Source organism: Tetrao urogallus (assembly GCF_951394365.1).
Source record: "Tetrao urogallus genome assembly, chromosome: 2".
NCBI classification, from domain to species: domain Eukaryota; kingdom Metazoa; phylum Chordata; class Aves; order Galliformes; family Phasianidae; genus Tetrao; species Tetrao urogallus.
This window is the reverse complement of record NC_136814.1, coordinates 97,643,851-97,663,433: the sequence shown is the minus strand read 5'-3', so window position 1 is coordinate 97,663,433 and position 19,583 is coordinate 97,643,851. Positions and strand designations below refer to the sequence as shown.

Below are 19,583 nucleotides of genomic sequence, written 5' to 3'. Positions count from 1 at the left end.
CCACAGCCTCTTGATTCTATTTTTTTTTTTCTTCCATCTGCAGCTGTACGAGCTTTTGTATAAGAAACTGTTGATTTAACTTAGGGATTGTTTGAACTTGAAAACTAATCTGTTGTCATTGCTTTGCCTGCTGCTGGCTCTTATAAGATCTTGTGATACTTCTGTAGTCTCATTTCATCTGCTAGGATATTATCATAAAGTGCATTTAGTGGAAATTGAAGGCAGTAATTACAGTGATGTGGAGGTATTTATATTATATTGTCTACCAGTTCTGCAGTTATCTTGGTTGTCTGAGTTCTCTTTGACATATATAGCTGTTTTGACCTTTGAGAGAGTGTATACATGAAATAAAGTTTGTAACTGCATTTCTTTCTATTGTTTTTCCCTGATAATTCTAACCTGTGGTCGTGCTACCTTTGAAGATAGAGTTAGAAATAACTTGGAGAATGTGGTTTCTTTTAATGGGTTTTGTGTACTGCTTAGTCTAACTATAATACCATTTTCAGTGTAGCTTCTAAAAAAAGAAATAAAAACAGCAGATTATGTGCTAGCAACATATTTTTTCATAATTTAAAGGTAATAACTTCATTCTTTCTATTGAATCTATTCTCAGGGAGTTCCTTGCAGAAGAGTTTCTTGGGGTTCCGCTTCCCTCACATCTTTGCTCATACCAGCATCTTGGAGAACCTTTAGTTACTGTAAGATCCAGATAGTTTCCCTACATAGTATGACGAAGCAGCAGCAGAGCATGCTGCCTGCCTCCCTATTTCAAGTGTTTTAGTTTTCAAACCTGACAGTTCAGCATTGCTTATTGAAAACACAAAACATTCCTTCTATTTATGTAAACCAGCAAAAACAAAACAAGCAAATAGCTTCTTTTTTAGAGTCTAGTTTTAAAAACAGCGGTTTTCCAGATGCAGTTTTCTAGATTTTATTTCTATTCCTAACGTGACAAACCATGTTTGCATGAAATTTAAGGTTAACAGGTTTCAAAATCAGTATACTTAAATATAACTGAGATGTTAGAGTACATTACAAAACTGTTTGATGGATCATTTAAGACTGTAACCCTTGTTTTAATATTGTCTACATTTATACATAGACTTACTTGTATCTTTGACAACTTGAGGATTAATTGCTCTTGTCTATTTCATTTTATTTGTACAACTTTATTCTCACACATCTTGTGGGTTATAAAAGGTATTCAAATATTCAGCTATGATCTGAAAAACAGGCCACCCCAAATTAAAAGAAAAGTTGAGGGAACTGGGCTTGTCTAGCTTGGAGAAGAGAAGGCTCTGGGGAGACCTCATTGCAGCCTTCCAGTACTTGAAGGGAGCTTATAAACAGGAAGGGTGGATAGTGATAGGACAAGGGGGAATGGTTTTAAACTGACACAGGGAGGTTTAGTTTGGATATTAGGAGGAAATTTTTTACATAGAAGGTGGTGATGCACTGGAACAGATTGCCCAAGGAGGTTGTGGATGCTCTATTTCTGGAGGCATTCAAGGCCAGGCTGGATGTGGCTCTGGGCAGCCTGGTCTGCTGGTTGGTGACCCTGCCTGTGGCAGAGGGTTGAAACTAGATGTTTATTGAGGTCCTTTTCAACCCAGGCTGTTCTATGATTCTAGGAAATTAATAATATGACATTGTAGTTAAGATTACGTATTCTTGATTCACAGGGTGGCAGGCTTCATTGAGGACAAATGTCATTGATTTAATTTATGAAAAGACATCCTATGAAGAGATGTGTTTTACTTCCTAGTAAGCAGGCAAATATAAACTATTTCTTTCCAGTACGCTTTTTTTTTTTTTCCTTGAGCTTCACTGCTTAGGAAAAGATGTGACTATATCCTTTTTTTTTTCCTTTATATTTGTTTGCATAAGATTTATAGCATGTTCAGTGTCTTGCTGCAACTATTCGTGAAAATTGCTTGGAAAATTAGGGAGAATTCTCCTTTCCTCCTAAAAATGGCAGCACTTTCCAGTGATGAGGTTTTCTTAGAAAAACTGCAGATTGGCGACAACCAGAGGTAGGGTGGTGGTCAGAGAGCATCTTCATGTATAGCAGTAATTTTGCACCTTCCCATCTGGTGTCTCTTGTTTTGCTCATGTACATCATCTCCTAGTTTTGCTTGGTGTATGTGTTCCTCTGTAGCATGATATTTTTCTTCAGATAATGTAAAATGTTTTGAAACAAGTCTAGTACTACAAGGATTCAGCACAACTGACACATTCTGTCTTTCCTTTTGTAGTCCCATGGCTCACTGTGGCTGCAGCTTTTGATGATTACCTTTTGATCATTGCGAAGGTCCAGGACAGTTATGTATTTGTGGTGATTATGAGCAAATTAACCTAGGTGATCTCGGCATCTTTTTTCATCAGTGTTCCTGTCATTTCTGTATTACAATCTGAGGATCATTTACATTAAAAACAAAACCAAAAGAATAATACTTCTTTTTAAAGCAGTTTGAAAGATTGCTGCTTTTAAAATAAACAGACTAAGTATAATGATCTAATTATACTAATGATGCAGTTATGCTAAAACTGCCTTTCTATTATCATTTTTTTTCCACAATTTCCACACATTCACATTCTTTTTCTAATGTGTGTGGCTGAATGAAGTATTGTAAAGGGAAAGAAAAGGCGAAAAAAAAAAACCAAACCAAAACCACAGGGTAGTTGAAGATTTTAGGGATCATGGTGAAGAAATTACAAGATCAAAACATCTCATCCTTTTTTAAAAAAAGGACACAGTGTTTATTTTGCAGCACCACGATGGCATGCAGGTGTGACTCCCAGCATGTGATAAAATAATGCTGCTTTAAAACATCTGGTCAGGTGCACCCTGTTGCCTAGTTGAGGCTCACTGGTAACAGCTAGTACAGTATTGACAGGGGCTTCTCCTGGTCTGTGCTGAGTAAATTGCATCTTATAGCTTGGTATTAAAATAGGTCTATGCTGAACTGATAGGTGTTTTTTTTTTTAACCTTATCTTTTTTTTCTTTCTATTTTTAGTTCCTAAACAAAATCTATGCTGGGTAGGTTTGCATCATTACAGCACCTATCGTAGCACAAGTCCAGCTGATGAGTAGAACGCACTGGGTAGGTCCTTCATGGTGGAATTTTCCCCTGGCAACTCCACTAAAGCCTCAGAAGTTAAGGATGTAGTATGTTCAAGTCAGGGGCTTCTCTGGAAATTGTATGTTTCTATATTTATACCTATAAAATAAAATACCTGTCCTGATTGAGCTATATTCAGATATCTGGCAGTACTGGGGGAGATCTGAAAGACAAATCAGGGGCTTGAACATCTGGACACAATACCAAGTATCCAGAGAATCTGGAAAGTCAACAGAGGGCAGTGTAGCAGAGGATTTTTTAATAGTTGTCATTAGAGAAAAGTCAGGTATGACTTCTTACCTGTCTTGCCTGTCAGAGTTCGTTTGCATTTATGCAAGTTGCTGTAGTGTGTGTATTTTTTGATGTTTGTTTTTTAAGACATACCTGTTAAAAATTTTTAAAGGAGAATTTGTGAACCCCATGAATACTGCAGTAACAGTGCTTTTGCCAGTTTTGCTGATTTTGTTTCTGGCCTGCTACTGTTACTAGCTGGTTACTATGGCCTTTTCATTTAAAAACTCTAAGGCTTCTTTGAATGCTGGAAGCAGAGCTATAATGAAGTTTCTGTATTAGTATTTGTTAGAACAAACATCTGTGGAGGTTTAACACCAGTAAATAGCTAAGTGCTGCCATGTTGTTCTTTCCTTACACATTCTCAGAATGCTTGGGAGAAATTATGGAGTGAGCTCATGGGCTTGAGATAAGGACAGGGTGATCACTCATCAGTTAGTGAAACAAGAAAAACATATTTGGCAGAGGGAAGAACATTGTAATTTATTGCCTATTGCTGACAGACCAGAGCAGTGAGAACTAAAGGCAATCTAAAAACGCCTTCCCCTCACCCATTCTCTTCTACCTCCTCCCTGAAGTCATGCAGGACAGTCAGTCCGTAAAGCTTTGTCTCTGCCCCTGCTGCACATGGGTCCTTCCCACAGATGCTGTTTTTCCCAATCCGATCCCACATAGGCTTGCCACAGGGTGCAGCTCTCCAAGCACTGCTCCAACTCAACTCCGTATCATGGGGCCCACCCTTCAGGAAATACTTGGTGTGTCCCAGCAGTTGGCAGCTCCTCCAGCCTTCCTGTACCACCACAGGCTCCTCTCCATAGGCTGGCTTCTCTCCTTGGGCTGTGGCTCCTTCATGCCACAGCCACTGAAGCACTGTGCGCTTCACCACGGTTGCACGTGGAGATCTGCTTCACAAGGTGCCTATTGGCTGCAGGACAGATTGCTCCACCATGGCCTCTGCTGGACTGCAGGGAACTGCTGTTCTGCACCTGGTGCTCTGCCTGCCCTTCTTCCATGCTGCCCTTGGTATCAGTAGAGCTGTTTCTCTTTTCATTTTCATGCTCCTCTCTCCCAGCTGCTGTTTCACGGCAGTTTTTTTTGTTTCTTAAACGTGTTCTCTCAGAGCAGCGTCACTTGCAGCTCAGCTCTTCTCAGGAGAGCTGGTCCCTGTTGGAGCAGCTGGAGCTGGCTCTGATCTGCAATGGGGCAGTGCTGGGCTGTGCTCACAGAGGCTATAACTGCAGCCTCCTGCTACCTGAACCTTGGCATGTAAGCCCAAAAGAGCATCATATCTAATTGAACCAGGTATCTGATGGATATAGAAGTATTTATGCTCATTGCTTTAAAAATATATTTAAAGAAAATGTAAGAATGTTTAAGAATGAATACTTAACATTGCAAGTTCCTACGGAGTTTGATACTGCTGAGCACTTTACCTCTTTGTTTTCTCTGTGAGGTTGTGTTGAATGCCTAATAATTGCCGTACAAGCAACATTGTTTAAGAAAGCATTTTAGAAGTATAAAAGATGACATATCTGAGAGGGAAAAAAAACTGTGTGACTCCAATAAGTCTCAAGAAACTGCGTAAAGTTAGTTTTTGTGGAATTAAAAAAAGCAATAGAGGACTTCACAGCAGATCTCAGTTATGTGAAGTAACAGGCTTTGAGATTTCTCTTGAGGTGTTTTCATGTACTCTGGGAGTTGAGCTGTAAGTCTTGTCAGGGGTGGAAGGGGACAACTCTAGATTGAAAGATTTCTGTTGGTGCAGAGTTCAATGCGTTGCTTAGTAAAGAATTGCAGTTAAAGAATTGCAGTTAAAGAATAACAAGAACTTCTGTGTTTTCTTTAGTTTGAATGTATATAAATAAACAGCGATTAGATTTTGTACTTTTGTTTCTTAGTTTGAGGAGTGTGTTGCACTGTTTTGCCTTGCACACATAAATATGTAAGGCAGTACATATCGAGTCAGAATTGTTATTTGTTTTTTTAAAAGTGCTCTTTGATTCAGTGTTTTTATTTTTGTTGCAACTTGATGTTGAAATGATTTGAAAGAGTATTAGAAAAGTAGTGTAAAGACAGTTCACTGATTAAAAAAAAAAAAAGCAGTCTTGACAAGCTTATTACCTCTTTGTGGGTACTATTTGATGAAAGTATTAGCATGAACATAATTAAGTTGATTAAATAATCTTAAGGTGTTCCCTTTGAAGCATAAGTAGACGAAGTGGAAGATAGCATAAAGATGCTTTTAGGAAAGCGTAACAAATGGAGAATGAATCTTGGCATCAGTGATAGGCATCAGATGAGAGAATAGCAACTTGGTCAGAATATTATGTTTGGAAATCAAGCGATATAATTTGCTTTTAAAAAAGGAATTTCAAATTTAAAGTCTGGGAGTGGCCAGTATGATGAAGGTGGACCAAAAGTAAACTTGTTTGAATTTGACTTAGTGTAATTTTTATGTTACTATTGTGAATACTCAAGTTAAATTCTGTGTCACTGTGAAAAAACTTCACAGTGCATGAAACTTAATTAAAAAATTATCTTCTTAAGAAGCAATTTTTGAAGGAATTGTTCTGTTGTACTTGTTTGAAAATATTTTTTCAAGATTGTCTTTGTGTTCTTCATGAATAATGCATTATGTTGTGCACTGGAAGAAGGCTGCTGACACTGGGTTCTACTTTTTGTAATGGAGAGAGAGGAAACAAAGCTAAATGAAACCAAACTTTCCTGCAGAAGTTGTCAGAGATGCCTGCCTTTCTTAGCAGATTGTGCAGAGAATTTGGGCAATTGTATTAAACAGGTTTTTCTTATTACTCTGATTTTGTCTGTCTCCAATGCTCTATTTTGTAGCTTACCAAATAAAATTAGATACCAGGGTATATAATAAGCAGTGTATTGGTTTCCAACCAATATAGTTGCATTGTAGAGGCTTTTCTCTGCTTGCCTATCTCTTTTCTGAAGGGTTATTATTTTGTTACCAGTCTCCTAAACAACCTTGAACGAGCTATTGATGTTGTTTATAAAATCAATGAGTTTGCAATGTTTAGTGGATTCAGGAAAATACCATCTGAAGAGAAAAAGGATGCCCTGTAGCATTTAATATGACTTGGTGAGCAGCCTGTCAGCTAAGACTTGAAAAGGAAAAAAGTATATATATAGAAAATCAATTTAAAATGACAAGGAATCCACACGAGTTCAGGGCATGCCTCAAGTTTCAAATGTTTCACGCATCCTGCTGTGTGCCCTATGCTCATAAGTTTAATAACAGAGTCATTCTATAATAACAAATGCAGAGCGTATTTGTCCCGTACATTCACAATTTTTAAGATCCCAGCAGTGAAATCATTTGTTTTTTTTCTTTTGGAAAATGTTGCAACTACAGTTTGCATTCTGAAGTGTTGCTTGGTGGCTGATGGCTGTGAAGCATCATGGTTCATTATGAGGTCTGGGGACACTGTAGTGTGTGGAGTACAGGAGTGGTGTGTTGCAGCTCTGTTTATAATGATCTACGATAAGCTGAGCTGCCGGCAGCCTTGTGGAAGAGAGAACGAGTTGAGGGTTCTGAGTGATGTGTTAAACACAGCTTTGTGTTAGGTGAGAGTGCCTAGATGTAGCCACTGCTCAGATGTTGAGGTAATCAGAAGCTGTGTGTTTTGTTTTTTTTTTTTTGCTTAGAACATGTATTCTGTATTTGATTCGTGTTCTGATTTGCTGTGTCGGCTTTGGATTTCTAAGGCAGAGAACTGACTTTTACTTGTGATATTCTGTTATTCTGTAAACAAAGGCAGTCCTAACGATGATCAAAACTTAATTACTTGAAGCTTTTACTTTTTAATGTACAAAGTAAATGAAATAAAGTAATATATCTTGTCTGTAATTTGCAGATCCTGCAGCACTTGTTCTTTGACAGCATTGGTGCTCAGTAGTTAAAACGTTGCTTATTCCTTTTACCAGTTCTGCAAAATAAAGAATAAGAAAATCAGTGAAAAAGAAAACAAACTATTTAGTATAGTTTCCTTTTTATTTGAAGTCGCATCTATTACTACGGGTAAACTTATTTGTGGTGTTTATAATGGAGAGATTGCAAAGTTTTCTTGTCTTGTTGAAGTGTTTTCTAACTTAGTTGCCTAGCTTAACATTAGTAAAAGTGAAGGTTTTAAAAAAAACAAATTCAGTGACATATCTATTAGTCTTAGTTTATTTAGATAAGTTCATGTGTAAGATACTGCAAAAGGAAATTTTTGAACTCATAGTAAATCTCCCTTACATCACGTTTGAAATTTTGTTCTTGAAATTTAATAAAAATGGAAGAATATTTTGAACATTGGAATCAATTAAAAAGGATAGATTTTTTTAAAGAAATGTACAGATGTTTATTTGTTTGTTTAAGATTTGTTTTCATTTATTTTCACAGGCTGATCCAGAAGAACTGATTAAGATGGTAACACAGTATGTTACTCAGTATGCCTGTGCAGACTGGCCTGAAGAAATTGCAACTTTGATAAATCAGTTGCACTACTACAATGAACGACTACTGGATTTTACTCAGGCCCAGATTCTGCAGGGACTTGGCAAAGGAGTAGATGTGCAGAGGTTTACAGCAGATGGACAATACAAGAGGGAAACAATACTAGGATTGGCAGAGTAAGTAAAGTCTATTAAGTTTTTATTATTTGTTTTCAAATTGAATTACTTTAAACCTCGAAGCAGGAAAGCAAATTAAAAATGATGCTGACCTTTAGATGGGATGATAAGTTACCAGTTCTTTTAGATGTTTACACTGTAACATGGCTACAAGTGGGGTCTGAAAAAACTACTCCACTTAAATGAAACGTTATTCAAAGAATTGGATCTGTAAATTTTAATGATAGAACTCTAACTTCATTTTTAGCAATGAATAGACAAAAAGAAAATCAAGGATGTATGAAATCAGGACATCAGTAGAAGTCTGTTCTCTTACTTTGATCTTCTGTAAACCTTTCTTTGAAATCTATTAGGATATGCTTAAGATTCAGTTTATGATGCACTGTAGCAAAAGAAATTAGAAAACCTCCAAACTTCAGCTTCTTATTGAGTTTAAGTTGTAATTAATTAAATTCATTTAACATTATAAATAAAATTTATCATATTTTTACCAATTTGGTAGTTTTCATATTCATTTGGGATTACTGAAACTTTCCCTGTTCATTTTTTTCTGACTTTCTAGAATGCTTTTGTCTCATCTTTGTTATCCATAATTGGAAAAAAAAAAAAAAAAAAAAAAAAAAAAAAAAAAAAGCTGTAGAATAGTAATTTCTCTTTGTTTTAAAAATGCCTTCTATTATCCTCTGCATGCAACTTCTTCAAGCTGTGGGTGTTATAACTTTCATAGAAACATAGAATAGCTTGGGATGGAAGGGACCCCAAAGATCATTTAGTTCCAACCACCCTGCTGTGGGAGGGTTGTCAGTCACTGAATTTATTGAAATCTGTATGTTTTGAAGGCAATTTCAGTTGAATGGCTGCTGGAGTGGCATAGGGTTAGTAAAAATGAGACTTTGTAGCATGTAGTTGAGTGGTACTTTATTAGGCAGTTGCAAAGATATAATTAATTACTTTTTCAACTTGCAGCTTGCTTGCTTTAATCTTCTCTGTTGACTCCTAATCTGCATTTTGAGACGAAAACATTGTGCAAATTTAATAAAGCATTTTTTTTCTTGCTTATTTTTTGAATTATCATTAAGTGGCTCATGTTTTGAATCCTTTATGAAATGCTGTTTGCAGAAACAACACCTGGAAGAAATGATACCTTATTTACAAAAAAGATTTACACTAGAACAAACAATTTGTTTGTTAAAACTACTTAAATATTATCTTAAGTGTTAAATATTACTTCAGTATTATCTTCCATGATTTGACATATTCTCATTAGAACATCTTACACATTATTTATTAAGCATTTAAAGATCTAGGTGCCTCACGGACTTAATCAAGATTAGTTTTTAACCAGTTTACAGTTGGGGGGGGAGGAGGGAGAGGAGCAGAATATAGCGAGAATATATTAGAGGAAGAATAAGAGAAACTAGAGCAAGACTGAATGGAAATTCTGGAGTAATAACTTGAAGTCCTCAGTAGTTTTAGGCCAACCACGGTGTATGACCTTTCTAAATTATTTTTCACTTGAGGCCCAGCTTTTTCATTGTGGATTTTTATTATTATTTTTTTTCCCAATCCATTACTGCTTCTACTTCTGCTTAAATGCTTTAATCAGAAGTTGATTTTAATGCTTGAGTGTTCTAGATTAGGCAGCTTGTGTACTTATGACGTGATCAGAATTTCCATCCATTTTCATTGGCCTTATTCTTGGCTAATTCTCTGAATGATTTTGGTGAGTACAAAACAGGTCCCATTCCAGAAGACTGAACCAGAAGGTCCTGTCCTCTTACAGTCTGCTACAGCCTTTAACAATAACATTAGTTTTTGAACCATTGTGTATAGTTTTGATGTACTTCTCTGTTCCCAGTCTAAACATAGCTTTTTCTCCCTCATGCTTTGCTGCTGCAGAACTTAAATAGCAGTAACCTTCCATTTTATTTTTCCGCTTCAAATATGAGATGAAAATAAAGGCTCTTGGCTTAAGTCTTCATTTCACTTCTCCAGTTTAGATGATAATGTTGTTTTTGCTTTCTAAATCTGAGGGCAGGGGACTGGAAATCTCAGTCTCATTTCATTATGATTGAATTCAGTACTGGTTGTAATGCTTTCTGTAGCTGACTGATGCATACAACAGTTGTGCATGCACCCATGCACATGTATATGGTACAACAGAGATTTAACAGAACAGCATGGTGGTGGGAAAGTACTCTGAGCTTCCAAATACCTATTTCTGGGAGCTTGAAGATGGTCATAAAAAATCCCAGCTGAGTAGTAATGTGCAGGCTTATTTTCAGAAGCTTTGTGTGTGCTGTGCATAGCTGTCACATAGAGAGAACAGCTAAGAATCATCCACAACAGCTTCTCCTTTCTGTTTTTGCACCACTCCTGGTGCAGAATTGTGTGAGAAAGTAAATCATAACAGTACCCTTCAGTGGGAATTTCTCTGGCAAGTTTCAAGCGGTGGGCATTTAGTGCTGGGAATGAAGCTCAACTGTGGTTGAAAATCAGAGAGAATGTGTTGTTGCTGTAAGAGCAGAAGAGACAGAAGAGTAGTTTTGAGTTTTCTTTTGCTGTAGTTGAGTTCTTAAAGGTATTTCAGTAAATATTTATATTAAACACATTTTTTTCCTTTTGATGTTTTTTTTCCTTATCCATTATTTAGTGTAACTAACCTGCCTGATATTTTCCAAGGATTGTCATGATGTGTGAAGGGTATTGTTTAATTTGTTTCTCTTTTTTGTTGTTGTTGTTGTTGTGGTTGGTTGGTTGGTTTTTGTTTTATCTTTGGCATTGTATTAATTCCTGGCGTTTTTCTTCCTATTCAGCAGTATTTGCAGCAATTGTCACTATAGAATGTAATGCTACCTTAAATTAAGCGTGTAAAAATCAGAACTAAGATGTATGAATGTGTTGTTAGATCATTAAGGGTGCAGAGAAGATCATGCCTTGTTTAGCGTAGTTCAAATTATGCTATAGATCTGCATTTCTCAATGATGAAACAAAAACAGGATGGACATGAGGTATAATTTTTTTTCTCTTGCTTTCCTTTTGTTGCTATAAATGGTCTGCAGTGATGGTACAGAAAATGTGTCAAGAATTGGTCCCTCATAGGATTTAATGAATCTGTGTAGGTGTAAAAGCCACTCAAGTTTATGGAGTAAATTTTTTTTTAACGTGAATCTGCAGAAAAGTGGTGCTAATATCAATTTGCAGAATAGTTTACTGACAGTTGTCGTTATATTTTGTATTAGATTGGTGTGTTTTTTCCTCCTTTTGTCCTCCATGGTTTCTTAAACAAGAATCTAAAATGACATGGTCAGCAGTGTTCATAATTAAATAATAGATCTGACATATATGTGTAAGCATTGTTTTCCTTGGAATTGTCTTGTGGTTGAAAAAAATAGCATTTGCCATAATTGCTTTGTTTTGTTTCTGTAACGTAAGAACAAGAACCACGTGTATTTATTTGAATGATAATAGCTTCAGTGGACTAGTAAAAATTCATATGAAGTTAACTTCAGGCTTTCATCTCTTAAGAGGTTGTTCTATTAAAGGAAAGTGCAGTCAAAATCAAAAACTATTGTTGGTATTTTTAGGACACTTAGAGTGTAACTGGACACCTTCACACTTCAAGTCTGCAAATACTAGAAATGCTTCTGGTTGTGAACTTGTACATACCTGCATACCAGTTGTGTTAAAACACTTAATGTGTTGCGACTAAATCAAGTAAGAGCTGTGATATAGAATCACAGAATGGCCAGGGATGGAAGGGACCTCAAGGATCGTGAATCTCCAACCCTCCTGCCACATGCAGGGCCACCAACTTCCCCATTTAATACTAGACCATAGAATACATTTGTTCACTTTTTATTTTGTAATCAAAATGAAAGCAAAACTGAATTCTTTTTGCTACAGCAAAAAGGTTAAGCAGAAACCCAACTGCCACTGAGAACCAAGGTGTGTATGGAGCAGTGCTTGCCTTCAAAACACTTCTTTCTCTGATGTATTCTAATTTTTCCCCAAATAGAACAACATATAAAATAAATGCAAGAAAACATGCTTTGTGTAATGTTATTTAGCTATGATTAGAACTAACTTACTGGTTTTTGAGAAAAAAGGTTAACAAAGATTATTACTCCTGTAATGTAGATAATGATTTATTGTCATGTCTCTAGGAGCTTAGTGTAACTTTCCCTTGTTCTATTTTACATCTTTTTTTCTATAAGAACGCTTGAAGAAAATGTGTACAAGATTGCTGTTTCTTTGGCTCAGCGATACAGTGTTCCACTTTGGGAAGTTTATATGATACATCTGGAGTTTTTATTCACTGACAGTGGGTAAGTTTTCTTCCCTGCATGTTCACATAGAAGCCTGTTACATGGAAGTATGTCCTAACCCGAGAAAATGGCAGTATTTGGGGGGCAAACATAGGTTTGTTTTCATTTTTCTTGCATTGTGACACATTATGGATTTCTGTTTGGCTTTTCCATATGATGCTTTTGTAATCTGCCATAAAAACGTGTTATAAATGAGACCTTGACATTTTATTGTTCTTTTAAGTATCAAGTCTGTGATAGCAAAGTATCTTATGTTTTTACAGTTCCTCGGAAAATGATTCTTTAAAACATCATGCCTCAGAACATTCCTTTTACAGAATCACAGAATTGATTGAGCTTGGGTTGGAAGGAACCTTAAATATAATCTATTCCAATCCCCCTGCTGTGGGCAGAGTTGCCAGCTTGCTAGATCAGGCTTGCCTTGCCTTGAAAGTCTCCAGTATTGAGATGTCCACAGCTTCTCTAGGCATCCTATTCTAGTGCCTCACCACTCTGAGAGAAACATTCCCTTCTAACATCTAGTCTAAACCTCCCCTTTTAGTTTAAAGCCATATCCCCTTGTCCTATCACTGTCAGACCATACAAAAATTGATCTCTCTCATAACTATAAGCTCCTTCTGTATTTGTTGAACTCTCCTAAATAATCACAATCAAAATAAATTTTGGCTTCTCAGTCATGTTCTTCATCCATCCGAGTTCCTCTTTTCCCCCTTCTTTTTAATAGAAATAATTTTCTACATTTTCTTGGCCATTTTTCTAGACTACAAGGCTGCAGCCAGCTATGCCTGGCATTGATATCAGTGAGATGCTTCTCTTTCATTCTACATTTAGTTCATGTCTTTTTTTTTTTTTTTTTTTTTCCTTTTCAGACTTTGGTATCTTATCAATCATACAAGTTCTTTAGCATATTCAAAGAGAAATAAACCTGTTGAGTGAAAGACCAAGTTACTTGCTGAAATAGTGCATTTGGATGACAGTGATGTAGAGCCCCCTGTGCAATATAGCAGCTGTTATCTGTTGTTCTGACAGACATAATGAAATTAGTTGGTTTCAAATTTTAACTTGACAGTAGCACTAGCTTGCAGTATTATTTCAATCTCAGCATTAACTATTGATTAAAAGGCATTAGAATGTTTTATAGAATATAAAAACAAAAACAAAAAAGCCAACAAAAAATAAAGCCTGATAGATTTTGGTACAAGCTGTGAGAAGTTGAAATACCATTGTGGGATTTTCTTTGCTTCCTCTAGAAAACAGAGAAGTTGTATTGTCAGAATTTGATGCCGCTTCATGATTTAGTATTTTAAACTAAATGGAGCGTCGGGGTGTAAATTTGGCAACATTGGAGTGAATGTGAAAGAACCAGCTGATTTATCTGGGACTAAAGTACCAAAGGTGTTTTCACCAGTTTTCCGACACTTTTTGTTCTGTCTGTTAGTATTCATGGAATTCTGAAATCACTGAAGTACAAAGTAACAACTATTTCCCTAATAAAATTCAAAATCTTGCAAATTGATACATAATAGCATAATACACTGCTGAGTATGTTTTGTTGTATCATAATCTTGTTTTAAAGTTGATTGACAGCGTATGGCCATTAGAGTATATTTTAGCCTTGGGATTATGGCATTAATAATGTATGACTCATTATGCATTCATTCTGAAATGAAGTCTATTCTAAGGCATAATCTCTTTAACCAAATATGCAGCGTTGCTATAAGCCAGCCTTTATAGACAAACTCAAATGAAGGATCTAAATCGTTTGTATTAACTATTTCTTTGATTAGTTGATGACAAATGAACATGTTTTTCAGTTGTGCTTTGAATTTGAAAAACTATATATAATTCAATGAAAACTAATACTGGTGTCTTTTAGAAGGATCTGGTCGAACTTGATTTCCAAACTCTTAAAATACCTTCTGTGATTTCGTCAGCTGGAAATTTTTTGTCTTCATGAATTCTATTCCAGAATCTTTCAGAATGGTGTAATGAACCCTTCTTCTCCCTCTCCCAAAAAATAACACAAAAGAAACAAAACCGTACAACAACACTCTGCCAATTAAAGCTTAATATTCATTCAGCCTATAGTTTGATTTTTGGTATGGAAAGAAAAACTTACGTAGATCACTCTCCTGAAATAAATCTGTTCTGAGTATCTGTTATTATGTGTGAATCGCACTTCATTTACATTAATATTGTCCATTTTTCCCTTAATGAGCTAGAACTATAACATTTAAACAGTAAGAATTTAGAGATTTAAATTGATGTTTACAAGCTTAGTAGCCTAATTGTGAGCTAAGTTCTAGACAAAGAAAAAACAAAAATATTCTCCCTGAGAAATCAGATACTCGTTTTAAACTGAGAGAGGTTGCTTATGTAGTATTTATTGTATGAAACACATGTTTAGGAGTGAAGCTTAGACATGTTTTCCTTGAATGTCAAACAGAAACGTGTGTCATATATGGCATATATACTGAGGAAAAAAATTGTCAGAATTCTAATCTAATCAATTCCAAGGTACTGATGCTAAAATGTGGTTAAAAGATATTCAATCTCATATTGAAACATACTGCCTAATACGGTCTGTGGCTGGATGCAGGAGAGAGTCAAGGTGATAGTCATCAATAAGTGACTTCTTTCCTTAGATTTCAGTTACCTGTCTGATGATAGATGTATAAATTCAAGATGAGACTTCATTGATATACATCCATTTTTGTTCTAGTTGAGGAGAAAATGTGAGACTGGCTGAGGTCAACCTGAGATTTTCTGGCATTTTCATAACTTTCCATGGACGACAGTTTGAAAGTCACAGCAATAAAACTGTCAAATTAAATACTCTAAGCATGAGTGACAGTGTCAAATAGGGCAGGAACCAATTTTCAATGATAATCTCTCTCAAAGCATGCACGAATTCTCATTTTCTGCAGAAAATACAAGGTACTAGGTTAGGAGAACTGATTGAGCTTAAGATTCGCTAGCATCTTTCAGCTACAGGTGCCATGTGGTTTATCTGTCATTTTTAAGGGCTTCCTATATGCATCCATTGAATGTACGTCTACTTTTACATTTAGGTATAATTAGGGATTTGCAATGCTTTTTTTGAATTCCATTTCAGTATGCATCTCCCATAATCTACATGTTCAAGTAAGCAGATAACATGATCAGGAAATTTAAGATCTCCTTTACTTTTATTTATGAAGAATTGAAACTATCAAAACCTTTAAGAATAAGTATTTACACTTCCAAAATCTCTTGAAAAGTTGAACTTTACTGACTTCATTGTGTAAACAAGTAAGTGTTCTGTCTTCGTGAGTGTTCAGCTGAAGACTCATTCGTGACATGTCCAAATCTTTAAAGCAGAATTCTATCTAAATGCAGGTTGTCCACACTGGAAATAGAAGAAAGAGCACAAAGTCTTGGTCTTTTTGAGACTTTGAAAACAAGTCCCGAAACCTTATACGAACACATGGTGAAATATGTTTACCCAAGTATTGAAGGTAGAGATCACCAGCGGTTGCTTTATTATTTCACACTCCTGGAAAATTGTGGTTGTTCAGAAGTTGTGAAGCATACTGTGAAGCCTGAAACTCACATCAGACTCCTGAAAAAGTTCAAAGCAGTTGCACCAGGTATGAGAGCTACTGCCTATTTTTTGTTTGTTTTTCTAGCTATACTTACTGTTCTGTTATGCTGACATGAATATGCTTATTGAATTTACACTTGCCAGGTAATTTCTTGTTAATGAGCATATCAAATGCATGTAAGTAATTTATTAGGTAGATGGCATGCCTTATGGGAGCCTACTACAAGATTCTTTTCTTTGTATTACAAGAAATTTTGATCATCGTAGCAAGCAAAAAAAAAAAAAAAAAATTGAATCAGTGATGCATGTCAAAGTTATTAGCAATAATTTATAGTGAATTTTTAAAGTAGAAATACAGACATCCTGGAGCATAAGCCTGAAAGTTTCGTGTGAACCATCTTAAGCAATTTTGAGAATATTATCTTCAAAAGTCTACGTTATATAGTTTGTCAAAAACTTTAAGCAGTTTTGTAAAGAGGGTAATTTTATTTTGTGCTTTTGCTTTGATGTTACCTTCTGCTTCTGCAAAAAAAAAAAAAAAAAAAAAAACAACATTATTTATCCCCTTATGTTATTTCTTCCCTTTTTCCTCTCTAGTCTGTATGCATGATTGTAAATGAAAGAGAAGTGAGAGTTTTTCTAGTTTTACACAGAAATGTGAAGATGTAGTTTTGAATAACTTCGATTTTGTTTGCCTTTTTCTTTTTGTCAATAGGTCTTAATTACAAAAAGCTAATGGATGAAAATGAAAACCCTTTGGAAACATTGGAGCCCATACTTACAAGTCAAAATATTTTATCTATTTCCAAACTGGCTCCTAAAATCCCTAAAAAAGATGGCAGTATGCTGTCACCAAGCTCTCTTTATGCTGTCTGGTTACAAAACCTTTTTTGGAATGGTGATCACCATCTCATTAAAAAAACACCAGAAACCATGGATGAATTGCTACATGCATATGATGTGTGTTCAAAGTACTTTGATAGACTAGATCCAGATGATATCATCACATTCATTGATGAAATTACCTTTTCTTCAAAAGCTGTCACAAAGGTAAGTGGATCTATTTGAAGAATTTCAAACTTCAGGTAGAGCTCAGTTAATATTCTGTGAGGGAGAAATTCATAGCAAGATTTGGTATTTTTAATTTTACAGTTCTTAAGGATCATTTCATGAGCATATACATGTACACTTTTTACTTCTGTCAGTATACAATGAAAAATAATTGTTTGGATAGAGGAGCTAGCTCTGGGGATAAGAGAGATTTTCATGGAACATTAAAGTCCCAGTATTCTGTTTCAGAAGAGGACAAGATATTCTTCTCATGTGTTTATTTTACTTGTGCTAATCCTAAAATTCATTGTGCTGCAAGCTTCTATTTACTACTAGTCTTTTGCATACTGAATAAGATGCTCTACAGAGAAGTGTTCTGGGCCACTGCATATGGTTTCCAGGCGCTGCAATAATTTAAATGATAAACTGTGTCGTAATTTCCATCTGGCTGAAAGCCTAGCACTGAAAGAATGTACTCTCATGTCTGTAGCATAAGCTATCAGATCTGCCTTTTACTTTTGCCCAGTGAAACTTGGTTATAAAGTTATTTCTAACACAAAATTTTACCTATGCTTTGTCATATATCTTTACTATGAAGCACAAAAGAGTGATAACAGATTGCTTAGGTACAGGAGGGACATGGAGCTCTTAGAGTGGGTCCAGAGGAGGGCCACTAAGATGATCAGGGGCTGGAGCAGCTCTCCTATGAAGAAGGGTTGAGGGAACTGGGATTGTTTAGCTTGGGAAAGAGAAAGCTCCAGGGAGACATCGTTGTGGCCTTCCAGTACTTGAAGGGAGCATAAAAACAGGAGGGGGAACATAAACCCTGTTTACGAGGGTGGACAGTGATAGGACAAGGGGGAATGGTTTTAAACTGAGGCAGGGGAGGTTTAGGTTAGATGTTAGGAAGAAGTTTTCCACACAGAGGGTGGTGACCCACTGGAACAGGTTGCCCAAGGAGGTTGTGGATGCCCCATCCCTGGAGGCATTCAAGGCCAGGCTGGATGTGGCTCTGGGCAGCCTGGTCTGGTGGTTGGTGACCTTGCACATAGCAGGGCGGTTGAAACTCAGTGATCATTGTGGTCCCTTTCAACCAAGGCCGTTCTGTGATTCTGTAATTTCCTTAAGAGCTTGAGATACTGTCTTCACTAACTTAATCTGAAATGGAAAGATGATGGAGATTTTTTTAAAATCTTCTCTATTCTGCGTCATGCTCATTTTACAGAGCTGTTTATTCATGTTTTCCCATGAGGTGTCATTTTTTTTTCTCTCTGCATATTGCTTTAATGTTCCTGCTGTACTAGAATACAAATACTACAAGTGGTGTAACTTAAAAGTGTCAGAAAAGTGAAAACTTTTTGTTATTCATTGAATCATGTCTCTGGTGACAACGACACAGCCCGAGAGAACAACATGGAGCTGCATCAGGCAAGGGGCAGGTGGATGTTAGGGAAGGGCTCTACATCACAGTGTGCTTGGACCCTGGAGCAGACTGCCCAGGCAGTGGTTATGGCATGATGCTGCAGCAGTTCAAAAAATATTTGAATAGTGCTCTCAGTGTGGAGTCAGGAGTTGGACATAATGATTCTTGTGGGTGTCTTCCAACCAGGTTTATTTCATGATTGGAAGAGAGTTTCATGCCTATTGGGAGATATTTGCAGTCATGATGAGGTCTCGGTTGCTAGACATGACCCTGCACTGAGGTGGCTGGGGGATGACTGTATTCAAGTGAGAAGGAAATGTTGTCTTCATGTATGACTGCTGCTAGTTATTACTTTAAACTCTTATCTGTTATTTTGCCTTGAGCATTTCAGAAGCTATTTCTCATTTAGGAATGATGTAGGGGGTAACATTCCCTGTGAACGTATTTTGAAATGTTATGTTTGTTTCTGTTTAGGATTCTAATATAGTTTCTGTACTCTCTTAAGATGAATAGGTGTAAAGAAAAGGAATTGCTGATAGTTCTTTGAAGGTTATTGTGGTTGCTCTGTAAGCAGAACTTAGCAAAAAGCTTTTGGGCTGAAGCCCAAAAGTCATAAAACGAACTTGAGAATTGTTTGAAGCAGTTGATCAGATCAGCTGATTTAGCATCTACTGTGCACTGGGTTTGAGAATAAAACAGCTATTTAATCAGCTTGCAACTATTCTTGTCTTAGAATCCAGACACTAATTTTCAAGTGGAAAGTGTACAATGAAAAATTATCGTAACAGTTCCTGAGATGGTATTTATCAGGTATCTTTTTCCTATAACTTTTATGTATGAAGTATTTTTCAGTTTAATGCTGTACCTTTTACTTAGAATTTTAGTTCTGTATTTATACAGAATACTATTTATTTAGAAATATTTACTACAGAATACTATTTATTTAGTTCTGTATTTATTTAGTTCTGTATCTAATATTTCTGTACATTTTTGTATTTCATAGAGATATTGATATTTAATATAGGTAAAGGTCTGCAAAAAACTTGATGCTTACACATGAAATAATCAAGGAACAATCAAGAAATTCTGAAGTGATAAGTTATGGAAGGAAGGTCAAGTAGGTAGGATAGGACAGTTGCTATGG

The 19,583-nt window shown here is 36.1% G+C and overlaps 1 protein-coding gene across 1 annotated transcript in view; it reads left to right on the top strand.

The window, feature by feature from the left end:
* NBAS (NBAS subunit of NRZ tethering complex) overlaps nt 1-19,583 on the top strand; it is a gene marked incomplete at both ends in the record, with an annotated part of 159,375 nt that overhangs the window by 81,956 nt on the left and 57,836 nt on the right. Inside the window, 4 exons of the mRNA XM_079550571.1 lie at nt 7,826-8,055; nt 12,273-12,383; nt 15,762-16,012; nt 16,682-17,016. Coding sequence (XP_079406697.1) covers nt 7,826-8,055; nt 12,273-12,383; nt 15,762-16,012; nt 16,682-17,016 — 927 coding nt within the window. The remainder of the gene's footprint in view (nt 1-7,825; nt 8,056-12,272; nt 12,384-15,761; nt 16,013-16,681; nt 17,017-19,583) is intronic.